The sequence below is a fragment of the Candoia aspera genome, chromosome 7, assembly GCF_035149785.1.
Source record: "Candoia aspera isolate rCanAsp1 chromosome 7, rCanAsp1.hap2, whole genome shotgun sequence".
In the NCBI taxonomy this organism is placed as follows: Eukaryota; Metazoa; Chordata; class Lepidosauria; order Squamata; family Boidae; genus Candoia; species Candoia aspera.
In genome coordinates this window covers 1,860,281-1,884,261 of record NC_086159.1, presented here as the reverse complement: position 1 = coordinate 1,884,261, position 23,981 = coordinate 1,860,281, and the positions used below count along the sequence as shown (strand labels likewise).

General features: G+C 48.7%; 2 protein-coding genes across 2 annotated transcripts; both read right to left on the bottom strand.

Annotated features, from left to right (window-relative positions):
* Positions 1-1,606: 1,606 nt before the first annotated feature.
* LOC134501170 (olfactory receptor 5T17-like) lies at positions 1,607-2,542 on the bottom strand. Its single transcript, XM_063308777.1, has one exon. The coding sequence runs from the start codon at positions 2,540-2,542 to the stop codon at positions 1,607-1,609; it is 936 nt and encodes a 311-aa protein (XP_063164847.1).
* A 16,375-nt stretch (positions 2,543-18,917) lies between these two features.
* LOC134501169 (olfactory receptor 5T17-like) lies at positions 18,918-19,865 on the bottom strand. The gene has a single exon (XM_063308776.1). It carries the CDS (start codon positions 19,863-19,865, stop codon positions 18,918-18,920), a length of 948 nt encoding a protein of 315 aa, XP_063164846.1.
* Between the last annotated feature and the right edge of the window lie 4,116 nt (positions 19,866-23,981).

Genomic DNA, 23,981 nt, shown 5'->3' with positions numbered 1-23,981 from the left:
ATGCAGAGTGAATTGTCTTGGCAAAATTCTATCAGCCTATGTCCTGCTTCGTTTTGTTCTCCCAGGCCATACTTACCTGTAATTCCAGGTGTCATTTGACTGCCCACCTTAGCATTCCAGTCTCCCGTGATGAAAAGAACATCTCTTTTAGGCGTGTTGTCCAGTCGGTGCTGCAGATCCTCATAGAACTGCTCTACTTCAGCTTCTTCAGCATTTGTGGTTGGGGCGTATATTTGGATCACTGTGATGTTAGATGGCTTGCCCTGAATTCGAATTGAGATCATTCTGTCGTTTTTTGGGTTGTATCCAAGCACTGCTTTAGCCACTTGACTATTAATTATGAAGGCTACTCCATTTCTTCTGTGGTCCTCTTGTCCACAGTAGTAGATCTGGTGGTCATTTGATGTGAAGTGGCCCATTCCAGTCCATTTCAGTTCACTGACGCCCAGAATGTCTATCTTTAATCTTGACATCTCACCAATAACCACATCCAATTTGCCCTGGCTCATAGATCTTACATTCCAGGTTCCAATGGTGTGTTGATCCTTAGAACATCGGATTCGCCGTTCACCACCAGCACCGTCGGCCGCTAGCCGTCCTTTCGGCTTTGAGCTAGCTGCGTCATCACGTCTGGGGCTAGTTGAGCTCATCCTCTGTTCCTCCCCAGTAGCATTTTGACCATCTTCCGACCTGGGGGTCTCATCTTCCGATGGTATACCGACATATCTCTGGTTGTACTGATCCATTTAGTTTTCACGGCAAGAATACTGAGGTGGGTTGCCATTACCTTCCCCAGGGATCGCATTTAGTCTGACCTCTCTGTCATGACCTTCCCGTCTTGGGTGGCCCTTCACGGTTTAGCTCATGGCATCATTGAGGTGCTCAAGCTCCAGCACCACGACAAGGTAACGATCCTTTGCTGAAGATACAGGGATTGAGACTGCAGAAATAGGGAGGCCAGCCATAAACAAATCTATTGCAGATACAGAATAGAAAGGTGTGAAAATATGGTGAAACTGAACTTTAAAGACTATAGTAGAGATAAAGAGCTTATACAAAGTAGCAAAATAGAAAATTGTTTTAGTGTTAATTTCTGGACTAGTTGAAGGCATTTGTTTATTTATTTGTGCAGTTTATATGGCTGCCCATCTCAAATTAATGACTCTGGGGGGCTAACAATGTTGAAAATATAAAAACAGAAAACAGAAAAAACAAAAACCAGCACACATAAAACAGCAGCCGGGGGAAAACATCCATCAGTACCAACTCAACCAATGCACTGGCTTCGTTTGTTCTTTTGTAAGTTTTCCTTCTGTAAAACAAAAGTCTCTGCCAACCATTGAAGGGAGATACAAAAAAACAAAAACAACTGTCTAGGTTTCCAATACTTGGGGTCTTTATTGGGTCTGGGTCAAACTGTGGTTCAAAAAACAACCTGTGACACAAAGTCAAACACCAGGGGGCAATGAACCATATTGAAATTTGCAGCTACCCAGCCCCTCAGCCTGGAAAAATGTATTGCCCATCAACAGACAAGGACATCCAGCAAAAGTAGGAAGGAGATCCAGGTTTTCCATCCCTGCCTTCCAGGAGATGCATCATCCTTCTAACCGTTCAGGAGCTTTCGTAGGGCCCCTTTGACCTCCTTGTTGCGGAGGCTGTAGATCAGGGGATTCAGCATGGGGGTGATGATACAATAGAGGGTGGAGATCAGGGTGTCAATCTCCAAGGAGTAGCCCGCACTGGGACGGTTGTAATTCAAGTTGATCATTCCAAAGTAGAGGATGACCGTAATCAAGTGGGCAGCACATGTGGAGAAGGTCTTTCTCCTTCCAGTGTTAGAGTGGATTTTCAGAATTGTAGATATGATGTAGATATATGAAATGATAACAACGACAAAAGTACACAGACCCCCAAAGATACTTGCTGTGTGAAGAGCTACCTCATTAACATATGTGTCACTGCAAGCAATTTTCAAGAGTGGAGGGACATCGCAGAAGATGTGATGGATCTGGTTGGCTCCACAGAAGGCCAAATCGGTGGCTAATGCAGTGTGAATGGCTGAGTCGAGAAGGCCCCAGAGCCACGAAGCCATAGCCAGAGGGACTCGCACCCTCCTACTCATGAGTTGAGAATAGCGCAAAGGTTCGCAAATGGCAGCATAGCGGTCGTAGGCCATCACAGCCAGCAGTGCACATTCAGTTCCTGCAAATGTCATCAGAAAGAACATCTGGGCCATGCAGTCGTTATAGGAAATGATGGGCTGCTGGCGCAAGAAGTTCACCAGGATGGTGGGGAGGGTGACTGAGGAATAGCAAATGTCTAAGCAGGACAAATGGCTGAGGAAATAGTACATAGGACTGTGGAGGCGTGAATCCAGCTGGATCAAAATGAGTATCACGGAGTTGCCCACCAAGGTGATCAGGTAGATGGCCAGAAAGAGCAGAAAGAGGAAGGGGTGGCCTTTGGGGATGCCGGAAAAGCCCAGGAACAAGAATTCAGTCACCTGCGCGGTCCGATTGCCACCTTCCGTGTGTTCCATCAAGGCTGGCTGCAAGGAGAAGACCGGAAAGCAGCAGAATTTAGGAGGTGGAAATGGAAATGTGGAATTACAGAAAAATACCCCTTTCCAAAGCAATTGCACAAGGAAGCCAGGGCACCTCCAGGCGCATTGATTCAGTTACTTGGGGATTGCCTGTTGACAGGCTTTGGGGTTGGGGATGAATGTGAAATGGCTCCCTCGGATTACTCAGGAGAAAGCAGCATCTCCACTTGTTGAGCATCAAGATACATGATCACCTCTGGGTGGCTTTGTTGCTGGTTGAACTGCGATGGAAGAGCAAGGACAAGCAACTGTGTGGGATGGTCTTTGAGGTAAAATCACAGCATTAAGAGGAAGCTCCATAAGCAAGAATGAACCACTGGAATTCTCAAAGGCCATCTGGAATCATCAAACAGTGATATGCATGACTAACCATTATGGGGGAGGATAGATGCTTCTGGGGAATGTTATGGCTGCCATTCAGTGGGGTGGCAGTTGATTACGGCCATGCCTGTAGGTCTGTCCCTTGGTGGGTAAGTCCCTCCACGATCAGGAAGCCTTCCATTGGCAGGGGTGTGTGACAATTTGCAGTTCCAAAATATGGAAGCATATCCTACACCTATTTTAAATAACAGTTAGTTGTCTGGCTTTAACTGGTTTTTCTTCCGGAAGCAAAACAGTAAACAGACAATATGTGCAAAGAGCTGAAAAAAATGACACAGACTATTAGAAGGTGATACAAAGAATAAACAAAGAAAATGAATGGATTAATTGCTCCCATTTAGACAGTCCTACAGCCTGAAAATCTCAGTGGAAACACCCTTTTCCACCGCTTTAGAAGAACATGCAACAAGTCAATCCCTCCAGTAATCTTCTAACTTGGGTTCCAAGGTGGTGATACAAGCCACCTTTCTGTAACCCTTTTAGCCAGAAAACCAGGTAAGCTTCCATGTGTCTTCCTCTGCAAGAGCCCAGATCGTAGGGTCAGCTCCAGTCCTCAGAGCAACCTGGAGCTTCTGAGGAAACCCCACCTGCAGGTTTGCAGCCTGAATGAAAAATATTCCAAGGCCATTTGAGAAAATGTCAACAGTCTTACCTGCTATTCCTGGAGAATAGGCCAAGGCACAAGAAAGCTGGCATCCTTACCCTTGGCCCATCCCCATAGGAAAGATGGAACTATCTTCAGGACTAGGAAGCCCTCCAGGGCTGGACCAAGAGTTACCCACCCCCCTGCTTGGTCCTCCATGCATCTCCAGGTAATGCTCCCTAAAAGCCGTTTGACGTAGAAACTCAAGCAATGCAGAGGGCATGACCTGTCATTTGCCCACTTGCAACCCTGTGCAAAGATGCAGAATGGGGGCTGTTGGTGATGGAGGAAGCTGGGAACCAACGGCTGCATTCCTTCCACTGGCTGCATTCACCCCAAATTGCCAGATCAAGAATGTGAGGCAGGGAAAAGATCCAGAGAACTGTGGGCAGCTGATTGAAAGGGCAGATGCTATCTTGGGCATCACTGGGACATGATCCCAGTCGCAGTGCAAGTCTACCCTGCAGCCATGAGGAGGAGAATTCTGGCCCCAGCATAGGGAGGGTTTTAGCAGAGAAGCAATGTGCCAGGTTTTATAGCCTTTGGCAGGGCACAGAGCTACGAGCTGTACTTGATGACTCACAAGCCTTTGTTTACCCAGCACACTTGAGGCAGGTTGCCAGACTGGGTCCACTTCTGGGTTTGCACAACAGCTGGAGCCAAAATCTAGCCAGTGGGCTGGGTCACCGCTGCAGCGCAAGATCCCAAACCCAAGATTGAACTAGCCGAGCGTTGCACACGGAGGAGATGCAGCCACGCGGTCTGCTTAGTGCCTGGTAGGAACACAGACAGGGAGAAAAAGATTCTCTTCCCCTCTCGAGGAAGGGAGACTCCGGAGGGGTCATCCATCCAACCTGACCGGGATGGGAATGGGGGGTGGGGGGGAGGAATAGGACCATGTCAAGGGGGAGAAATCTCTCGGTGGCCCCTGGAAATGGTGGCCGGAGTTGGCCTTGAGGCGGGAGATCTCTCCTGAGCCACTGTTGCAAGGCTTGGAAACCCAGGCCGGTGGGCTTCTCAGGGCATCGGCGGGGACAGCATGGTCCTCCCAGGGCTTCGTGTGCAGCTGTCAGTTTTCCCAGCTCAGGGGTTTGGTAGGATGCCAGGAGAGGCGAAGACGTAGGGCCCTTTCCCCCAGCAGGGTTGACGTGCTCCTCAGCCCTCCTTGAGGTGGCAGAAAACTTCAGGGGCACGAGATCTGCTTCCTCTTTGCCAAGCCCCCCCCAACTCTCTCGCCTCTACTGCCACTCAAGGGGAATCCCTGCATGCCACCTGTGCGCCAGTCACCCTTTCCAAGGTGCAGAAAGGCGGAGGGAGCTACTGCTACCCAGACTGGCAATCTCCTTTTGCACAGGGTGGGGGAGATCCTTACTGCTGGGGGGGGGGCTGTTTCCTCCTTGCCTTAAGGGCTGCAAGAAGAGCTCCTGGGCAAGAAAAAAAGCTGGCATTTTGTTGAACACGGCAGTGGCTGGTTTCACACAATCACTTGCCAAGTCAGCTCATGTTACTCTTTGGATCCTAATCGCAATATGGTGAGCTCACACAGCACAACCAGGTTACTTACAAACTGGGCAGTGCCATCCATGCCATGTGCACAGCTGGGGGAGTTTCTGCCACATCCTGAATTATGCAAGCCTCGCCTTTCTTGCTCCGTGCATTGGGTGAACTCGCAGCCATGAATAGATGGTCCTCTTTGCATTTATCGCGTCCCTCTCCGGTACCTCCCTTAAAACCCCTCCCGGTAGCCCCAGTCGTCCTTTTGATAGACGAATGAGGTGCTTGTTTGTGCTTTGGCCTGAGGAATTGCCCCCCTGCCATTCCTGGGTCTCCGGAGGAATCCTGGACCGGTCCAAGCGTCCTCTCCTGATCTGGCCCTGCAGCAAGTCTCCACTGGGGTTTCTCTTTCCCTCCTCACCCCAGTGGTCCGTTACTTCCCCACTACTCCTAAAGTCTTTCCAAATTTCTTTCCACCACATGCAGCTTCTTTCTCAGATGCACCTAGAAAGGTGTTTTGGGTTTGTTTTATTTATTTATTTATTTGTTTGTTTGTTTGTTTGTTTGTTTGGTGTGGATGTGTGTATGAAAAGGGGAGATTAACAGGTTTGGAGAGAGTGGTATTCAGGAGATGATCCCAGTGTTCCTTCCCAAAATACTTGACCTGACACCCAAGAGCCAAACTTCACCATTCTCATGGTTAGGATCAGGAGGCCTCCAGGAGAGGGTCCAGCTCCTGCCTGCCTTCTTCGCTCCCCACCCGCCCTGCCCATCCTTTAGGGTTAGGGATGCCTCTGCCAGGCATCAGAAAAGAACGACCCTTTGTTGAACACCCTGAACCAGCTGCAATTTATGTACCTTGCAGAGTGACGAAAGGGCTGGTTTTCAAAGGGGTGCGTGGTAAATATTCCATCCGTAACCCCACCAGTACCCTCTCTACTGCCAAAGGGGGCTTGGCCAGGTCCTTTGCTATTCTCTTTCTTCTGGGTTCACTCACCTTGCAAAGGCCTCCAGGATGAAGCGGGCATGTCGAGGTTTCCTCCTGCCCTCCCTTCTTCTACTGCTAGGGCCCTATGCAGAAGGGGAGTGGGTGAGAAAGAGAGAGAGGAGGCTGCAAGCTCCCCAGTGCGTTCTTCCTCGGGCTTGAGGAGGTCTCTGTTTCTTTCTCCGAGTCTCTTTGAGGTATCAGGTGTCCTAAGTCTTGCCTGCATTCATCCTGTGTCACACTGGGAGCCAAGGCTGGCTAAACAAGGGAAACAATTCCTATGGCATCCAAACACCTCTGGAGATCAACGCGAATTGCAAAGCAGAAAGCGAAGTAGTTGTACACCGGGGATTCCTTGCTGGAAAGGTTGGATCTAAGGGCAAAGGGTGGGAGCTGCAACCTCAGGACAACATCCAAGCACAGCAGATGGACTCTCAGGGGGGAACTGAGTATCCCCTGCTCTTCATAAGTCCAGGACATCCAGGACATGAGATGAATCTACCTTCCCTAGGTTGGCGCCTTCTACATGTGTAGGACTTCAGTCCCCATAAAGTCTCAGTCCGTGTGTCTGGGAATGATGGGAGTCCAACCAACTCATCTGGCAGGCTCCCAGATATGGAAAGCCTTTGTAGGAGAAGAGATAGCAGCTAAAGCTTTTGGCTCACATGGGGCAATGGAGCAGTGCAGGTGGACATCTCCACAGTAATTTCTGTGCCTCTTCAGTTCTGGAGTTTCTGTACTGGGGAGACACGGTCAGGTGATTCTGTTTGGAGGTCATCTGCTGTCAGAGTCAGTCTCGCTTCGCAATAAGACACAGACTCACTTAATGGGTATTAAGGATTTCTGGTTTATTGGAATGATGGCTGACAGAACGAAAAACGGGAATGGGGTGTGTGGTGTGGAGGTGCCCATTTTATACCCTCTTGTATGACCCCGGGCTCCTCCACCCTCCATTGTCCCAATCCCTCTTGATGGGACCCTTGATTGCTGCCTGGGCATTTTCCCGGTGTCTTCTCTTGTCTTCTCGATTCTGGTGTGTCCTCCAGGGCACCAGGTGCAGCTTATCTCTGTTCATCCGATGTCCTTCTTTTCAGCTGCATATGGGTCCATGGGTGTGGGTGCTTTGGGTGCTTGTTTTAATCCCTGTTCTGATTATCTTCTTCCTCTATTCCTTGATGATCATGATCTACGTTGTGAGGCTCTTTGTGCCTTGCAACGAGGTCATGACATGCTGCCCCCTGAAGATGTCTTTAGGGTGCTGGTTTCTCTGGGTATGCCTCGTGGAATTTTCTAGTTAGTTGTCTTGCCATGACATGTTGTGCCTGGACCGACTCTGGGTGTGAGAAATGTTTCCATTTAATGAGGTATTGCAGCTTACCTCTTTGCTTTCTTGAGTCCAGTATCTCTTTTACTTCAAAATGCTGTTGGTTGTCTATCATTACGGGTGGGGGCAGAGGTTCTTCCGCATGCCATTTGGATGTGCTTGTTGGTTTCAGTAGTGCACAGTGGAATACTGGGTGGACCCGTCTCAAGTTGTGGGGCAGTTCCAGTTTGAAAGTAACTGGGTTGATTACCTGTGTGATTTTGAAGGGTCCGATGAATTTCGGTGCCAGTTTCTTCGAGGGTTGTGAGGTCTTAATGAACTTAGTGGAGAGGTAGACCCTATCTCCCACTTTGTAGTTTGGTGCCTCCGCCCTGTGGTTGTCTGCATATTTTTTGTACATGGTTTGTGCGTCTGCTAGGGCTGTTTGGATGATTGGCCAGGTTGTTGCCAGCTGTGCCGCCCAATCGTCTGGTGAGCAGGGCGGGTTTTCAGGTTGCGGTAGGTCTGGTATTGGTACAAAGTCCCTTCCATAGACCACCTTAAATGGGGTGTGGCCAGTGCTCTGGTGTACTGCATTATTATAGGCTACCTCTGCAAAAGGTAGTAGGTCTACCCAGTTGTCCTGTTGGTAGTTTATGAATGCCCTCAGGAACTGTTCAAGTGTTGAGTTTAGGATCTCTGTAGATCCATCCGTGTGTGGATGCCACGCAGTGGAGAGTGCTTGCTTAGTCCCGATTAGTTTTAAAAATTCCCGCCAAAACTTTGACGTGAACTGTGTGCCTCTGTCGGTCACCAACCTGCAGGGGGCACCGTGTATCCTGTATATATGTGTTAGGAACAAGCGTGCCAGTTGTTGTGTGGAGGGGATTGTTGCACACGGTATGAAGTGTGCCTGCTTTGAGAAATAGTCTTTTACCACCCATATCACTGTTTTCCTTTGGCTGGGTGGGAGGTCCACAATAAAATCCATGGAAATTTCTTCCCATGGGCGGGAGGGGCTGGCTACTGGCTGTAGCAGTCCTTGGGGTTTCCCCCCTTTCCGTTTGGTGGTGGCACATGTGGGGCAGTTGGCCACATGTCTTTCACGTCTTTTCTCAGGTTTGGCCACCAAAATTGCCTCCTCGTTAGGTGAAGGGTTTTTACGAACCCAAAATGTCCCGCAGTCTTGTCATCGTGCGATCTGTGTAAGATTTCCCCCCGCAGTGATTCTGGCACATACAGGGCTTTCTCTTTCCAGGCCATGCTGTCTTTGACAGATACATGGTGTCGGTTGTTTTGCAACCATGTATCTGTTTGTAGTGCTTGTGTGAGTCTTTGTTGCCAGTTCGGTGAAATTGAACGCCGGCTCCGATCGTTCCCTGTCATTCGTGCTGGCGTGTGCTGGTTCCTTGTCTGGCTGCGCGTGACCGCTGGGCAGCCCAGCTGTTTCTCGGTCCATACTGTCCCCACGATGTCGGAGGCTTGCGTGTCGTCCTGTGGCCATCGGGAGAGGGCATCTGCCAGAAAGTTCTTCTTGCCCGGTATGAATTTCAGCGTGAAATTGAACTGGCTGAAGAACTGAGCCCAACGCACCTGCTTCGGGCTGAGCCGTTTTGGCGTGCTGAGTGCCTCCAGGTTCTTGTGGTCCGTCCAAACCTCGAAGGGGCAGGTGGCCCCTTCCAGCAGGTGCCTCCACGTTTCCAGAGCTGTCTTTACTGCGAACGCCTCCTTTTCCCATACGTGCCATCTCCGCTCTGTTTCGGAGAATTTGCGGGAAAGGTAGGCGCAGAGTTTTAGGTGGTTGTCGGAGTCCTTTTGAAGCAGGATGGCTCCGATGGAAAAGTTGGAGGCATCTGCCTGCACCACAAAAGGCTTGGTGGGGTCGGGGTGTTGTAGCACTGGCTCAGCTGTGAAGAGGTTTTTTAGTCTCTTGAATGCCGTTTGACAATCAGCTGTCCAGTTTAGTAGCGCCCCCGGGTTTCTTGATTTGCGCGTGTCCCCCAAGCCCTTAGTCTTAAGTAGGTTTTTTTGTTTATTCGTTTAGTCGCTTCCGACTCTTCGTGACTTCATGGACCAGCCCACGCCAGAGCTTCCTGTCGGTCGTCAACATCCCCAGCTCCCCCAGGGACGAGTCCGTCACCTCTAGAATATCATCCATCCATCTTGCCCTTGGTCGGCCCCTCTTCCTTTTGCCTTCCACTCTCCCTAGCATCAGCATCTTCTCCAGGGTGTCCTGTCTTCTCATTATGTGGCCAAAGTATTTCAGTTTTGCCTTTAATATCATTCCCTCAAGTGAGCAGTCTGGCTTTATTTCCTGGAGGATGGACTGGTTGGATCTTCTTGCAGTCCAAGGCACTCTCAGAATTTTCCTCCAACACCACAGTTCAAAAGCATCGATCTTTCTTCGCTCAGCCTTCCTTATGGTCCAGCTCTTGCAGCCATATGTTACTATAGGGAACACCATTGCTTTAACTATGCGGGCCTTTGTTGTCAGTGTGATGTCTCTGCTCTTAACTATTTTATCGAGATTTGTCATTGCTCTTCTTCCAAGGATTAAGCGTCTTCTGATTTCCTGACTGCAGTCAGCATCTGCAGTAATCTTTGCACCTAGGAATACAAAGTCTTTCACTGCTTCTACATTTTCTCCCTCTATTTGCCAGTTATCAATCAAGCTGGTTGCCATAATCTTGGTTTTTTTGAGGTTTAGCTGCAAACCAGCTTTTGCACTTTCTTCTTTCACCTTCATCATAAGGCTCCTCAGTTCCTCTTCACTTTCAGCCATCAAAGTGGTATCATCTGCATATCTGAGATTGTTAATGTTTCTTCCAGAGATTTTAACTCCAGCCTTGGATTCCTCAAGGCCAGCTTGTCGCATGAAGTAGGTTAGTTAGGGGTAAAATAGTCTCTGCCAGCCTTGGCGTGAACCCCCTGTAGAAGTTAGTGAATCTGAGGAGGCTTTGAAGTTGTCTCCTCGTGCGTGGGCGCTCCCAGGCCAGTATGGCTTGGATCTTGCTTGGGTCCATTTCTATGCCTTTAGCTGAAATCCTATACCCTAGATAGTCAATTTGTTTCTTGTGAAACTCGCACTTGGAGAGCTTGACAAACAGCTCTGCCTTGCGGAGTTTCCTGAGCACTTCTTTTACCAAGTGTTTGTGCTCACGTTCTGTTTCCGTGTAGATTAATACATCGTCGAGGTAAACCAAAACCCCCTTAAAAAGGTGGTCACACAGGACCTCATTAATTAACTGCATAAATACCCCCGGTGCTCCTGCCAGTCCGAATGGGAGCACCTTATATTGAAACGCCCCCAATGGGCAGTTGAAAGCAGTTTTCCACTCATCCCCCTCCCGTATCCGTATGCGGTAATAGGCTTCCCTTATGTCCAGTTTAGAGAATACCTTACCCTTTGCCAGGTGGGACAAGATGTCCTTTATTAAGGGTAGGGGGTATTTATTTGAAATGCTTGCTGCGTTTAATCCATGGTAATCTGTACAGAGCCGCAGTGACCCATCCTTTTTCTCACGAAAGAGGACTGGCGCTCCCACTGGAGAGTTTGCAGGCTCGATAAAACCTCTTGCCAAGTTTTTGTCCACAAAGTCCCTTAATGCTGCCAGCTCCCGCTGGGTCATGGCATATATTTTGGGTTTGGGTAGGGGTACCCCCGGGACCAGTTCAATGGTACAGTCCGTTTTCCTGTGGGGGGGGAGTTTGTCCGCCTCTTTCTCGCCGAAGACGTCGGTGAAGTCCGCGTATTTGGTTGGCAGTCCCTCTGGCAGTGCCGTCTCTCTGTGCTCTGCAGTTGTCGTTGCCCCCCCCCATGGCCGCTCGGGGAACCTGGTTCCCTGAAGGTGCTTGATAACGCCCGTCAGCAAACTTAATCTCTCTGGTTTTCCAGTTGATGACTGGGTTTTGCTGCACGAGCCATGGGATCCCTAGTATGAGTAGGGGTTGCCCCACCGGTGCCATGATGAAAGCCAATTTTTCCTCGTGGCTGCCGAGCCTTAGCGTGGTTTCTCCGGTGTATTGGGTGACTGGGCCCCCTCCCGCTGCCGATCCGTCGAGCTGCGTGAACACCAAATGGTGCTGAAGTGGATAGCAGCGGAGGTTAAGCGTGGCTGCCAGGTCTGGGTGCATTAGGCTTTTGGAGCAGCCAGAGTCAATTAGTGCCCAGACCTTTTCAGTCTTATTCCCATGGGTGAGGGTGGCACGGACATAGAGGGTGGGGCATTCCTCACTCACCCCTTTGTCGTTGCGCCTGTCACTGTCCTCCTCCTGTCCTTTGGCGTCCCTTAGGCCAGGTGGTTGTCGTTTCCCGTCGGCTCATCAGGGTTGCTTCCCTCCTCCTCTGAGCTGTAGGGGAAGTGTCTGGCTCGGTATTCCCCCTTCGCTGCTGGTTGCTTTCTGGGCACTGGGGTTGGTGCGGTTGGTGCCCTCCTCGTGCTCCCTCTGGGTGTCGGTTTGGGGCATGCTGCTGCCTTATGGTCTTCCTTGCCACACGTGAAGCACTGCCCTTTGGCGAAGCGCCGGTCCCGTTCCTCCTTCCATGGTTGGGGTCTCGCCTTCCCCTGCCTTGCAGCTGTGCATGGGGGTCTCGCTGCCTCCATCTGCTGTGCTTCCTTCTTGGCGTGGAGGAACGTGTCGTGGGCGTCCTCCGCTTCCCCCACCAGCCAGATCCATTCGGTCAGGGAGTTGGGATTGTTGCAGCAGAGTGCCCACCAGAGAACGTTTAAGTTAAGTCCTTGTTTAAATTTCTCAATCAGAGTTGATTGAGACCAGGTGTCCACTTTTCCGGCTAGGGCTTGGAACTCCATGGCATACTCTGCCATGGAGCGCTGGCTTTGTCTGAGTGTTTTCAGCGCCCTTTTAGCTCTTTCTTGCTCCAGGGGGTCCCTGAAGTGCAGCTCCAGCACCTGCAGGAATTCTGTGCTGTCCTGCAGTGCCCGGGCGCCTGATCGGCACAGCTGGACATACCAATCAGCGGCCCGACCTTTTAACTTTATGGCCAGGGCATTCACTTTGCCCCTTTCAGTTCTGAAGCAGGGACCCCATTCCTCGAGGTAATACCTCGCGTTCGTCAGGAAAAATGAGAGTTTGGAGGGATCCCCCTCAAACTTTATGCCAAAGTCCTTGGCAGCCATTCTGGTTTGGTTCCCGGTCCCCTCTGAGCCATGCAGCGTGCTCCCCGGGGGCTGATGCGGGTCGGATTGTCTCCAGACCTCTTGCGGTATTCGTGTCTCTCTCTGGGTCTCCTTGCAAGTTAGTCAGCCTGTCGCCCGGGGTGTGTGTGTGTGGGACGTTCTCGATTGGGTGGGCTCCTGGAGCCAGGCTCCGCTGTCGCCGCCACCGTACGCCTGATCGTCCGGGTGCGCCTCCAGTTGTCGGGTGGGCTCCTGGGATCGGGCTCCGCCGCCGCTGCTGCCGAGGTCGTCCCGCCGTCTCTCGTCCGGATGTGCCTCCGATCGGTGGGTGGGCTCCTGGGGTTGGGCTCCACCGTAGTTGCCACCGTCCGCTGGGTATCCGCTCTGTCTCTCGTCCAGGTGCGCCTCCGGTCGTCGGGTGGGCTCCTTGGGCCGGGCTCCGCCGTTGCCTCCGCCGCGCTCGCCCCGCCATCTCTCATTCGGGGGTGCCTCCATGCCGCCGCCGCCGCGGGGTCCCTGCGCTGCCGTCAGCTGTTGTAGCATCAGCCGTATCGCCTGCACTCCTTCCTCCAGCGCGTCGAGCCTCGCCGCCATCTGCGGACTCCCGCTGGTGCGCTCGCCATTCTGCTCGCCCTCGCCGGTGGCTGTCATGGAGGACGGACCTTCCCTTGGTCCCTCCGGGGTGCCAGGTGCTCCCTCGGCTCCGTGCGCCCTGGGTGGCGGTTCGTCTTGCGTTTCCTCCGGGGTTGCCTGCGAGCCTGGAGAGGGTCCCCTCATCTCGCCCCCGGTGGCCCACAGGCTCCGGGGCGCCGGGGTGGTTCCCTCCTCCTCCGCTTCCCCCGAGCTGGATCCCATACTTACCGGGGCGTTACACTGCCCGGACCTCAGCCACATCCCGCCCGAGGGGAGCGGAGCTTCGTCGCCAGGTGCCGAGGGGTTGCGCTGCCTCGCTCCATGAGTTTCCATACCTAGCTGGGTCCCTCACACGCTTGGTGGATAGGTGTTAGGTAAAAAAATTTTTTGGGGGTTCCCGTTTTTATGTCAGGGTCAGTCTCGCTTTGCAATAAGACACAGACTCACTTAATGGGTATTAAGGATTTCTGGTTTATTGGAATGATGGCTGACAGAACAAAAAACGGGAATGGGGTGTGTGGTGTGGAGGTGCCCATTTTATACCCTCTTGTATGACCCCGGGCTCCTCCACCCTCCATTGTCCCAATCCCTCTTGATGGGACCCTTGATTGCTGCCTGGGCATTTTCCCGGTGTCTTCTCTTGTCTTCTCGATTCTGGTGTGTCCTCCAGGGCACCAGGTGCGGCTTATCTCTGTTCATCCGATGTCCTTCTTTTCAGCTGCATATGGGTCTATGGGTGTGGGTGCTTTGGGTGCTTGTTTTAATCCCTGTTCTGATTATCTTCTTCCTCTATTCCTTGATGATCATGATCTACGTTGTGAGGCTCTTTGTGCCTTGCAACGAGGTCATGACATCCGCCTTCTCTGGCACTCCCAGAGACTCTTGAAGCCAGAGTTGAGAATCTTCATGCCATCACAGCAAGATATTCTGCCAGACGTGGATCTGAGCTGTGAGGCACAGGGTTTGACTTTCAGCGAGGAAGGTCAGTTGTTTGGCAGCATGAAATGTACACTTTGATGGTGTTAATGTGTCCTGCACACAGGAGTGAAGCAGAAATAGATTGCCTGCCAGGTCCATGCAGCTAATTGTGTGACTGTCAACTTTTTCCTATGGAACTGAAGAACTTAAGTCTAGCCCTTCTTGATCAAGCCAGGGCTTGGCTTAGACCAGTATTTGGTTTCTCATGATAGCTGACCAGATCCCTCTGGGGTCGTCATAAGTAGGAGATGGAAACACTGCCCTCTCCTACTGTTGTTTCTATGTACCTAGGGACTGAAGAGAGGCAGCCCTGAACCCAGAGGTAACAAGAGGTAGATAGAAGAATGACAGATCTTGACTGATGTGTCCTCCATGAACTGATCTATTACTGCTATTCAAGTTAGTGGCCATCAGCACATCTCAAAGGAATAAGTTCTACAAAATGTAAGGAATCCCTTGCCAGATGAGGCCATGGCCTGTCTTAGGCCAGCATTCTAGCAGGGGTCAACCAAAGCCTCTGTGATGCTCAGAAGCAGGAGGTGGAGACATTTCCCTCTTTTCCTCCAATAAACTGCATCTGGGATTTGAGGGATGTTCCCCCAGTCTGGATATAACATGGGGTCTTCAAGATTGCGTGCTTGTGACCGACAGTGGGGGAGGTTGGTTGGTAAGGAGCCCTTCCGAGCAGTACTTCGACAGTGGGTTGGGGAATTGGTTTAGAGGAGACGTAGACCTGTTTTCCTTTTTACCCTGAGGGCTGTATGGGTTGCCTTCAGCAGACGGAGGGCAGAAATAGTTATATCCCTTTGGTGTTGGGTTGAGGGAGATATGGGTAGGCCATTTCAGAAGGGAGATCTCAAGCCTGGTGGAGAGCTCAACTTCCAAATCCAATTGTCCTGCGTTGGGGGCCAGGCGGCCCGATGGCTGGTGTCCGTGGCCTCAAGGTGCCAAACTGCAAGAAGGCCACCTTCACCTGCCATGTAGTGTTGGGTAAAGCAGCAGACCTGACGTGCATTATTAAAACCTGGCTGGAGAACGGTGACAGTGTCCCCTTGGTCAGAAATCAGCAACCTTGACACCATCGTTGGTGATGGTGGGGATGCTGTTCATAAGGGACACCTGATTTGTGGCCAGGGACTCTGGTCTTCAGAGAAGAGGGTGTGAATGCCTGCATGCTAGATCAGGCTGTAAAGGCAGGCTTGGGATCCTACTGAAGCACAGACCATTCTGTGGCCCACAAGTTTTTTTTTTTCTTTATGCAAAAAGTCCATAAGGGGTTTCCAGTCACCAATAAACACAGTTACTGTCTTTTCACTAATCAAAGAAGTCAATTTAGCATCTCAGCAAGTTCCATCATCTTCACCAGCCATTCCTCCATTTGCGGGTAGTGCCAAAACTTTCCACCTTTGTGCATACAATAATTTTGCTGCAGTTTTCATATGCAAAAACAAAGTTCCATGACTTCCTTTCAACTGTTTGTCCATCAATCCCAAAAGAAAAACCTCTGCTGTATATTAATCTTTAAATTCCTCTGAATCAGGATGTGTATTTGAATCTAAAATTTTCTAGCTGTTTTACACATCCACCAAGCATGATAAAATATCCCTTCATGTTGTTCACATTTCCAAAATAAATTTGAGGGGCCTTTATACATTCTAGACAGATTCTCTGGTGATGTATACCAACAGTACAACATTTTATTAAAAAATCTCTAAGATTATAACATAGTGTAAATTTCAATCTTTTCAACCACATATTTTTTTTTATTTTTTTTTATTTTTTTTTTATTTTTTATTTATTTATTTATTCATTCATTCATTCATTCATTCATTCATTCAATTTATATTGCTGCCCATCTCAAACCAGTGACTCTGGGTGGCTGACAACATTGTTCCATCTGTATATTATAACCAAAAAGTTTAGTCCACTTTATCATACATTCTTTCACTTGTTCTTTTTCTGTTTTGAATTTCAATAAAAGAGTATACATTTTAGCAATTACATGTTCATCAATTGTACACAATTCTATTTCAAACTCAGTCTTACAATGTTCAAAACCATAAACTCTTGCCTACTTTAAATCTTTCTAATTACTGTAAACAAGAAAACCATTGACAATTATATCCTTCTGCCATCAGTTCTTTTCTTGATTTTATTTTACATTCTTGTTGGCAAAATTTTAATATATCACGATCAGTTATCCCTTTGTGTTGACTTATCATTTCTCTTCTATGAAATGCTTCTTGTGCTGAAAGCCACAAAGGTGTTTTCAGGCACAACTGGGGTTTGTATCTATGCCATATTCTCAGTGCGGCACATCTAACATAATGATTTTTAAAATCCACATTAACCTTGAAGTTGTCATACCACAAATACCCATGCCACCCAAATCCCATGTTGTGTCTAACTCCAAAAGCCTTCTATTTCTCAGCAACACCCAATCTTTCATCCACACAAAACAGCAAGCTGCAAAATACAGTTTCAAATCAGGTAGACCTAATCCTCCCCTTTTCTTTGCATCTTTTAATACCTTATATTTAACTTGTGTTTTTTTCCCCTGCCACACAAATTTAGATATATCCTTCTGCCACTCTTTATATGATGCAGCAGTTGTCAAAACAGGTATTGTCTGAAACAAAAACATCATTCTAGGTAAAACATTCATTTTTATCACAGAAATTCTTCCCAGCAATGACAGTTGTAGATTCTTAACATGTCTTTTTTAATTTCATTCCATGTCTTAACATAGTTATTTTGAAATAACATACAGTTCATATCTGTCATAGTGATACACAGATATTTTACCTTCTTCTCAATTTTAAAACCCATTTTATTCATCAATTCTGTTCATATTTTTTGTTAACATCTTCGTCTTCTGTTTATTAATCTGGAAACCTGCTAATGCACCAAATTCTTTTACTTTGCCCATTTATGTTTCAATTCCCTTCAAAGGGTCTTCCACGACCAACCCCAAGTCATCTGCAAAAGCCCTTAATTTAGAAGTTTCTCTTTTTAATCTTTACTCCCATAATCCTCTCATCTTGTCTGATATCTCTGTTCAGTATTTCAAGAACCAAAATAAACAAGGGAGGAGAGAGTGGGCATCCCTGTCTTGCTCCTTTTTGTATCTCACAGACGTTTTATAAAGTTCTCTCCAAAATTCATATCTTCCAAAACCTTGAACAAGTAGCCCAGTTCCAATTGTCTAAGAAAACCAATGTGGCTTGTTTTTCATTCTGTTGCTCCAAATATTCCAAAATGTCCAACCCATTTCTAACATTGCCCTTTAACTGTCTTTTGGATAAAAACCCACACTGATCCTCATGAATAAATTCTTGCAATTTTTTTTTCAGTCTATTGGCTAGAATCGCTGTGAACAACTTGTAGTCATTATTCAACAATGGTATTGGCCTATAGTTTCTTGTTCAGGTCAAATCCTGTCCCTCTTTAGGTATTAGTGCTATACTGGCCCCTTTCCAACTGTCTGGTATCTCTCCTCCCTGAAAGATAGAGATCATCATGTTTGGTAAAGGTTGTAAAAGTTCCTCCTCAAAACATCTGTAATAGGAATTATTATATGATTATGGCCAATTTTTTTTAGCCCAGTTTATCATACATTCCTTCATTTGTTCTTCTGTTTCAAATTTCAGTAAATGTTTATACATTTTAGCAATCACATGTTCGTCATTTGCACATAATTCATTTTCAAATTCCATTTTATCATATTCTATACCTGGTACTTTTTGTCTATATTAAAACTTTCACTTAATTGTGCTTGTGAGAACCATAGAAAACTAAATCCCCTGCAGTCAATTGTTCTCTTGATTTCATCTTAATCGCCCCATATTCCTATGCTAGCAAGTCATTGTATGTTAAGAAATGAAAGCCTGCCTTTAATGCTTTAATTGTGTAGGATTCTGACCGAGCCCCAACCCTCCCCGGTTCCGGGTTGAGCCCACCTCCCTCTTCCAAGACCGTGAGGCCCTTCAGATGAAATTCACTCTTTCTAAAGGAAGGGCTGTTGGTGCTACCTATTGACACCAACAAGCCAAACTAGGGAAGCTGATCCTCCGCACCTCACCACTCCATGTCAGGCAGAGCAATGAAGTCCCATCTGAAGAAATAAACAAGGCTTCCCGGTGTCCAGTTCAGCGATGGGCTATCAGAGAATAGAAACCAAGTGGAGGAACAAAAGGAAATGAACATTCAGAAGAGTAAACGTAACATTCCTCTAGGATTCACTTCTACCATTTCAACCTTTCCTTCCAATAGTTCTACCCTTTATCCTCAACTCATTGCCCCACATAATCCCCTCCTGCCTAATGCAACTCTATTGTTCCATATTCCTGCTTGGCTCCCAAAAGGCGGATGCTCATTCAGGAATTTTTGTTCATCGTTTTACATACTCGGAAGGATCCAGAGGGAGGTGGCAGTCAAGGGGATATGGAAGAGAGAAGAGATCCTTCTGCAAGTACCCTGAGCAATGTTTTGGAGGTGGGGGGGAGAAAGTTCTCCAGATCTTTTCTTTTCTTTTTTCCTTTCCACCTTAAACGATTAAACCAAATTGGGCACTTAGAAGAGAAAAGGTTATGGCTGGTAGAATCCCAGAGTCAAATATCATTGAGCCAATGAGCCACATAGAAATTTGCAGCTACAGAGCCCCTCAGTCTGGAAAAGCGGTTGTTGGTCTATAGATAAGGATATGCAGAGACAGCAGGAAGGTGATCCAGGTTTTCCTTCACTGTTCCAGGAAATGTCTATTCCTTCTCCTGAGTGCTCAGAAGTTTTTGTAGGGCTCCTTTGACCTCCTTGTTGCGGAGGCTGTAGATCAGGGGATTCAGCATGGGAGTGATGATACAATACAGGGTGGAGACCAGGGTGTCCACCCCCAAGGAGTAGCCTGCACTGGGACGGTTGTAATTCAAGTTCGCCATCCCAAAGTAGACGATGACTGCAATTAAATGGGCAGCACATGTGGAGAAGGTCTTTCTCCTTCCAGTGTTAGAGCGGATTTTCAGAATTGTAGATATGATGTAGATATATGAAATGATAACAATGACAAAAGGACACAGACCCACAAAAACACTTGCTGTGTGAAGAGCTACCTCATTAACATACGTGTCACTGCAAGCAATTTTCAAGAGTGGAGGGACATCGCAGAAGATGTGATGGATCTGGTTGGCTCCACAGAAGGCCAAATCGGTGGCTAATGCAGTGTGAATGGCTGAGTCGAGAAGGCCCCAGAGCCACGAAGCCATAGCCAGAGGGACTCGCACCCTCCTACTCATGAGTTGAGAATAGCGCAAAGGTTCGCAAATGGCAGCATAGCGGTCGTAGGCCATGACAGCCAGCAGTGCGCATTCAGTTCCTGCAAATGTCATCAGAAAGAACATCTGGGCCATGCAGTCGTTATAGGAAATGATGGGCTGCTGGCGCAAGAAGTTCACCAGGATGGTGGGGAGGGTGACCGAGGAATAGCAAATGTCTAAGCAGGACAAATGGCTGAGGAAATAGTACATAGGACTGTGGAGGCGTGAATCCAGCTGGATCAAAATGAGTATCACGGAGTTGCCCACCAAGGTGATCAGGTAGATGGCCAGAAAGAGCAGAAAGAGGAAAGGGTGGCCTTTGGGGATGCCGGAAAAGCCCAGGAACAAGAATTCAGTCACCTGCGCGGTCCGATTTCCACCTTCCGTGTGTTCCATCAAGGTTGGCTACAAGGAGAGGATTGGAAAGCAGCAGAATTTAGGAGGTGGAAATGGCAATTTGCACTTCCTCTGCCATAATTGTGACATTCTATGGAGAAACAGGTTTACAACATCACAATTTGAGATAGCCTCCCAATTAATTAGCCTTAACAGGGCCTAGTTTAGTTGGTTGTGCTTTGGAAAAGAACATAGTAAAGCGGAAATGAATTTCCTGACCCATTGACTTCAATAGGAGCAGGAAGATTTACCTGCCATTTCCTGCTGCAAAGGTGGAGCCCTGTGGAATTACAGAAAAACACTCCTTTCCAAAGCAATTGCACAACAAGGGAAGGGCACCTCCGGAGGCATCAATTTACTTACTTGGGGATTGCCTGTTGACAGGCTTTGGGGTTGGGGATGAATGTGAAATGGGTCTCTCTGGTTACTCAGACGAAAGCAGCATCTCCAATGGTTGAGCATCAAGATGCATGATCACCTCTGGGTGGTTTCGTTGCTGGTTGAGCTGTGATAGAAGACCAAGGACAAGCAACTGTGTGGGGTGGTCTTTGAAGTGACATTTAAAATCACAGAATTAAGAGGAAGCTCCATAAGCAAGAATGAACCACTGGAATTCTCAAAGGCCATCTGGAATCATCAAACAATGATATGCATGACTAACCATTATGGGGGAGGATAGATGCTTCTGGGGAATTTTATGGCTGCCATCAGTGGGTTGGCAGTTGATCACAGCCATGCCTGTAGGTCTGTCCCTTGGTGGGTAAGTTCCTTCATGATCAGGAAGCCTTCCATTGGCAGGAGGGTGTGAAAATTTGCACTGCAGTGCATAAAAGAGTAATATTTTTCTTCCAAAATATGGAAGCACATTGTACACCTATTTTAAACATCAGTTAGTTTTCTGGCTTTTAATATTTTTTTAAAAAATAAATCTCTCGGTGGCCCCTGGAAATGGTGGCCAGAGATGGCCTCAAGGGGGGAGATATCTCTTGAGCCACTGCTGCAAGTCTTGGAGACCCAGGCTGGTGGGCTTCTCAGGGCATTGGCAGGGACAGCATGGTCCTCCTGGGGCTTCGTGTGCAGCTGTCAGTTTTCCCAGCTCAGGGGTTTGGTAGGATGCCAGGAGAGGCGAAGACGTAGGGCCCTTTCCCCCAGCAGGGTTGAAGTGCTCCTCAGCCCTCCTTGAGGTGGCAGAAAACTTCAGGGGCACGAGATCTGCTTCTTCTTTGCCAAGCCCCCCCCCCCTCTCTCGCTTCTACTGCCATTCACTGGCAATCTCCTTTTGCACAGGGTGGTGGGGGGATCCTTACTGCTGGGGGGGGGGCTGTTTCCTTCTTGTGTTAAGGGCTGCAAGAAGAGCTCCTGGGCAAGAAGAAAAGCTGGCATTTTGTTGAACATGGCAGTGGCTGGTTTCACACAATCATTTACCAAGTCAGCTCATGTTACTAATCACAATATGGTGAGCTCACACAGCACAACCAGGTTACTTACAAACTGGGCAGTGCCATTTACGCAACATGCACAGTGGGTGAGTTTTTTCAGATTCCCAAGTTGTGAGAACCTGGTCTTTCTGTCCCTGGGTCTTGCGTGAACCACTAGCCATTGACAGCTGGTTCTCTGTGCATTTATTCTGTCCCTCTTTGGGGCCACCTAAATTGGGGCCACCCCCACCTTCTCCTTCCACCTCCAGGCTTCCTTTTAGGGTGAGCAGTCTGCTGGGCCCATGGGCTCCCCACGTCCCATTTTTGATCCCTGTCCTCTAGACCTCGTGCCAGGAAAATAACTGACTTCCAGGGGCGAAGTTTGTGGGGAAATGTCTGCTGCAATGCAAACCATGAAATCTTCTCCAGTTAGCCCCAATCATCATTTTGAGAGGCTAGATTTTTGCTTGTTTGGGGGGGGGCACTGTTTATTGGTTTAATTAATGAATTGCCCCCCCGGGTCCTCAGGCTGTCCCCCTGCCTCGTTTAGGCTCCCCCCCGCCCCACACCTTCCTCAGCGCCTCCTCTGCTCTTCCCCTCCTCACCTCCGATGCTTCCCTTCTTCGCCGCCAACACAAAAGCCTTTCCATGTCTCTTCCCAACATGTGGAGCTTTGGAAGAAAAGCATCGGAAAGGACTTTTTCTCCTCCTCTAGCGGTGGTGGTGGGGAGTGGGGAGGGAAAGCTTTGCTCCATCAGGCATGAGGAAGGGGTGTCCTTCTGTTCACCAATCTGAACAACGTGCAGTTTATGCCTCTTTCAGAGAATTGGAAACAGGCTGGTTGTGAAAGGTGCACCTTAAATTGTTAGTACATGCAGTCATCACCCCCCACCCATCTTTTCCTAAGGGGGTCTTGCTGGATCTCAGGCCCCTTTTCACTTATTTTTCCCTTCGTGTTCCTCACCTGGGTGAAGCTGGCAGGTGTGAGCTGCCTCTTCCTTTCCCTTTTTCTCCTGCTTGCAAGCTCCCCACCACCCTCTTCTGCCTTGAGGATGGTCTCTCAGTTTCTTGCTGTCAGCCTCTTTTAGGCATCAGATGTCCCATATCTTGCCTGCACTCACCCTGGGTCACATGTGGGGCCAATGCTGAGAAAAGAAGAGATGCAATTTTTATTTGGCCTCTCACATGTCCCTGGAGATAACTTGCATCACAAAGCAGAAAAGCAAAGCTTCTACATGCTTTTCATTTTGGAGGTCCTTGCTGAAAACTTTGGAATGAAGGGCAACATGTGGGAGCTAGAAGTCAGGAGAACTTGGAAATGTGCCCAGGGGGGTTCGGATGTGACATCAACCGAGACTCCAGGGCTGGCGTGGGGGTGTGGCAATTGTCCTCCAGAAGTCTTTTAAGGCTTTCAAGGGCGCTGCTCCACAGGTGGCCAAGATGTGAGACCCCGTTCATTAAATTGGGCTCTAGGGATCAGTTGGGATTGTTGCTGTTGTACCAGCCTCCCTGATGTGTAGCAACCTCCCTGCTTGAGTTCCTTGATGCCATTTCTGCATTGGTGGTGGAGTTCCCCAGACTTATGGTCTTGGAGAACTTCTGTCTCTGGCAGTGGGGTCAGAGGTGGCTCAGAAATTCATGGCTACCATGACAGCCATTGGCCTATCTTATCCAGGGCCTGACATGGGACAGTGGTCCCACAGCTGATCTGACTTTCATTTTGGAGCAGTGGCAATGTGATCTGGAACTGGGGGAGCTTTTAGCATCTCCCTTGTCATGGTCAGATCATACCCTGATTACCATGGGGTTCTCCGGCGCCACTATCCACCACAGGGAGGCAGGACCTATTAGATTGGTCCATCCTTGGTGACTGATGGACCTGGATGAACAGCCCCCAGCTCCCATCCGAGTCTATCAGTTTTTTATGGTTTGTTTGTACGCCACCCAGAGTCAAGTCATGTGAGGTGGGCAGCCATATAAATACGATAAATGAACAAACAAAAAACATCCAAGCACAGCAGATGGACTCTCAGGGGAGAACTGAGTATCCTCTGCTTTTCGTAAGTCCAGGACATCCAGGACATGAGATGAAGCTACCTTCCCTAGGTTGGCACCTTCTACATGTGTAGGACTTCAGTCCCCATAAAGTCTCAGTCCAAGTGGCTGGGAATGATGGGACTCCAACTCCAACTCATCTGGCAGGCTCCCAGATATGGAAAGCTAGGGATTACTTTGTAGGAGAGAGATAACTGCCAAATGTTTTGCTTTCCACGGAGCAGTGGAACTGTGCAGATGGCCATCCTTGCAGTATCATTTGTGCCACTGTAGTGCTGCAGATGCTGGACTAGAGTGAGATGGCCACTGGATTCCATTCATGAGGTCATCTGCGTTCTCTGGCATTCCCAGGCCCTCTTGAAACAGCTTTTTACTATTCTGGAGTGAAGAATCTTCATGCAACTACAGTAGATTATTCTGCTAGACACAGATTGGTAAGTGTGGTAACTGCTCTGTGGAGCAAAGCATTTTGCTTTCAACTAGCGAGAACGCGGTAGTTGTTTGGCAGCATTAAATGTATGGTTTGATGGGTGTTCATATGACTTATGTTGGAGTGAACCAGAAACGGATTGCCTGCCAAACCTACAGCATAGGGCATGATTGTCAACTTTTTCTTCCAGAACTTCAGAACATAAGACTAACA

Bases quoted from the DNA above. Each gene is read 5' to 3' on its own strand.
- LOC134501170 (XM_063308777.1), bottom strand. From the start codon at position 2,542: ATGGAACACACGGAAGGTGGCAATCGGACCGCGCAGGTGACTGAATTC.
- LOC134501169 (XM_063308776.1), bottom strand. From the start codon at position 19,865: ATGGAACACACGGAAGGTGGAAATCGGACCGCGCAGGTGACTGAATTC.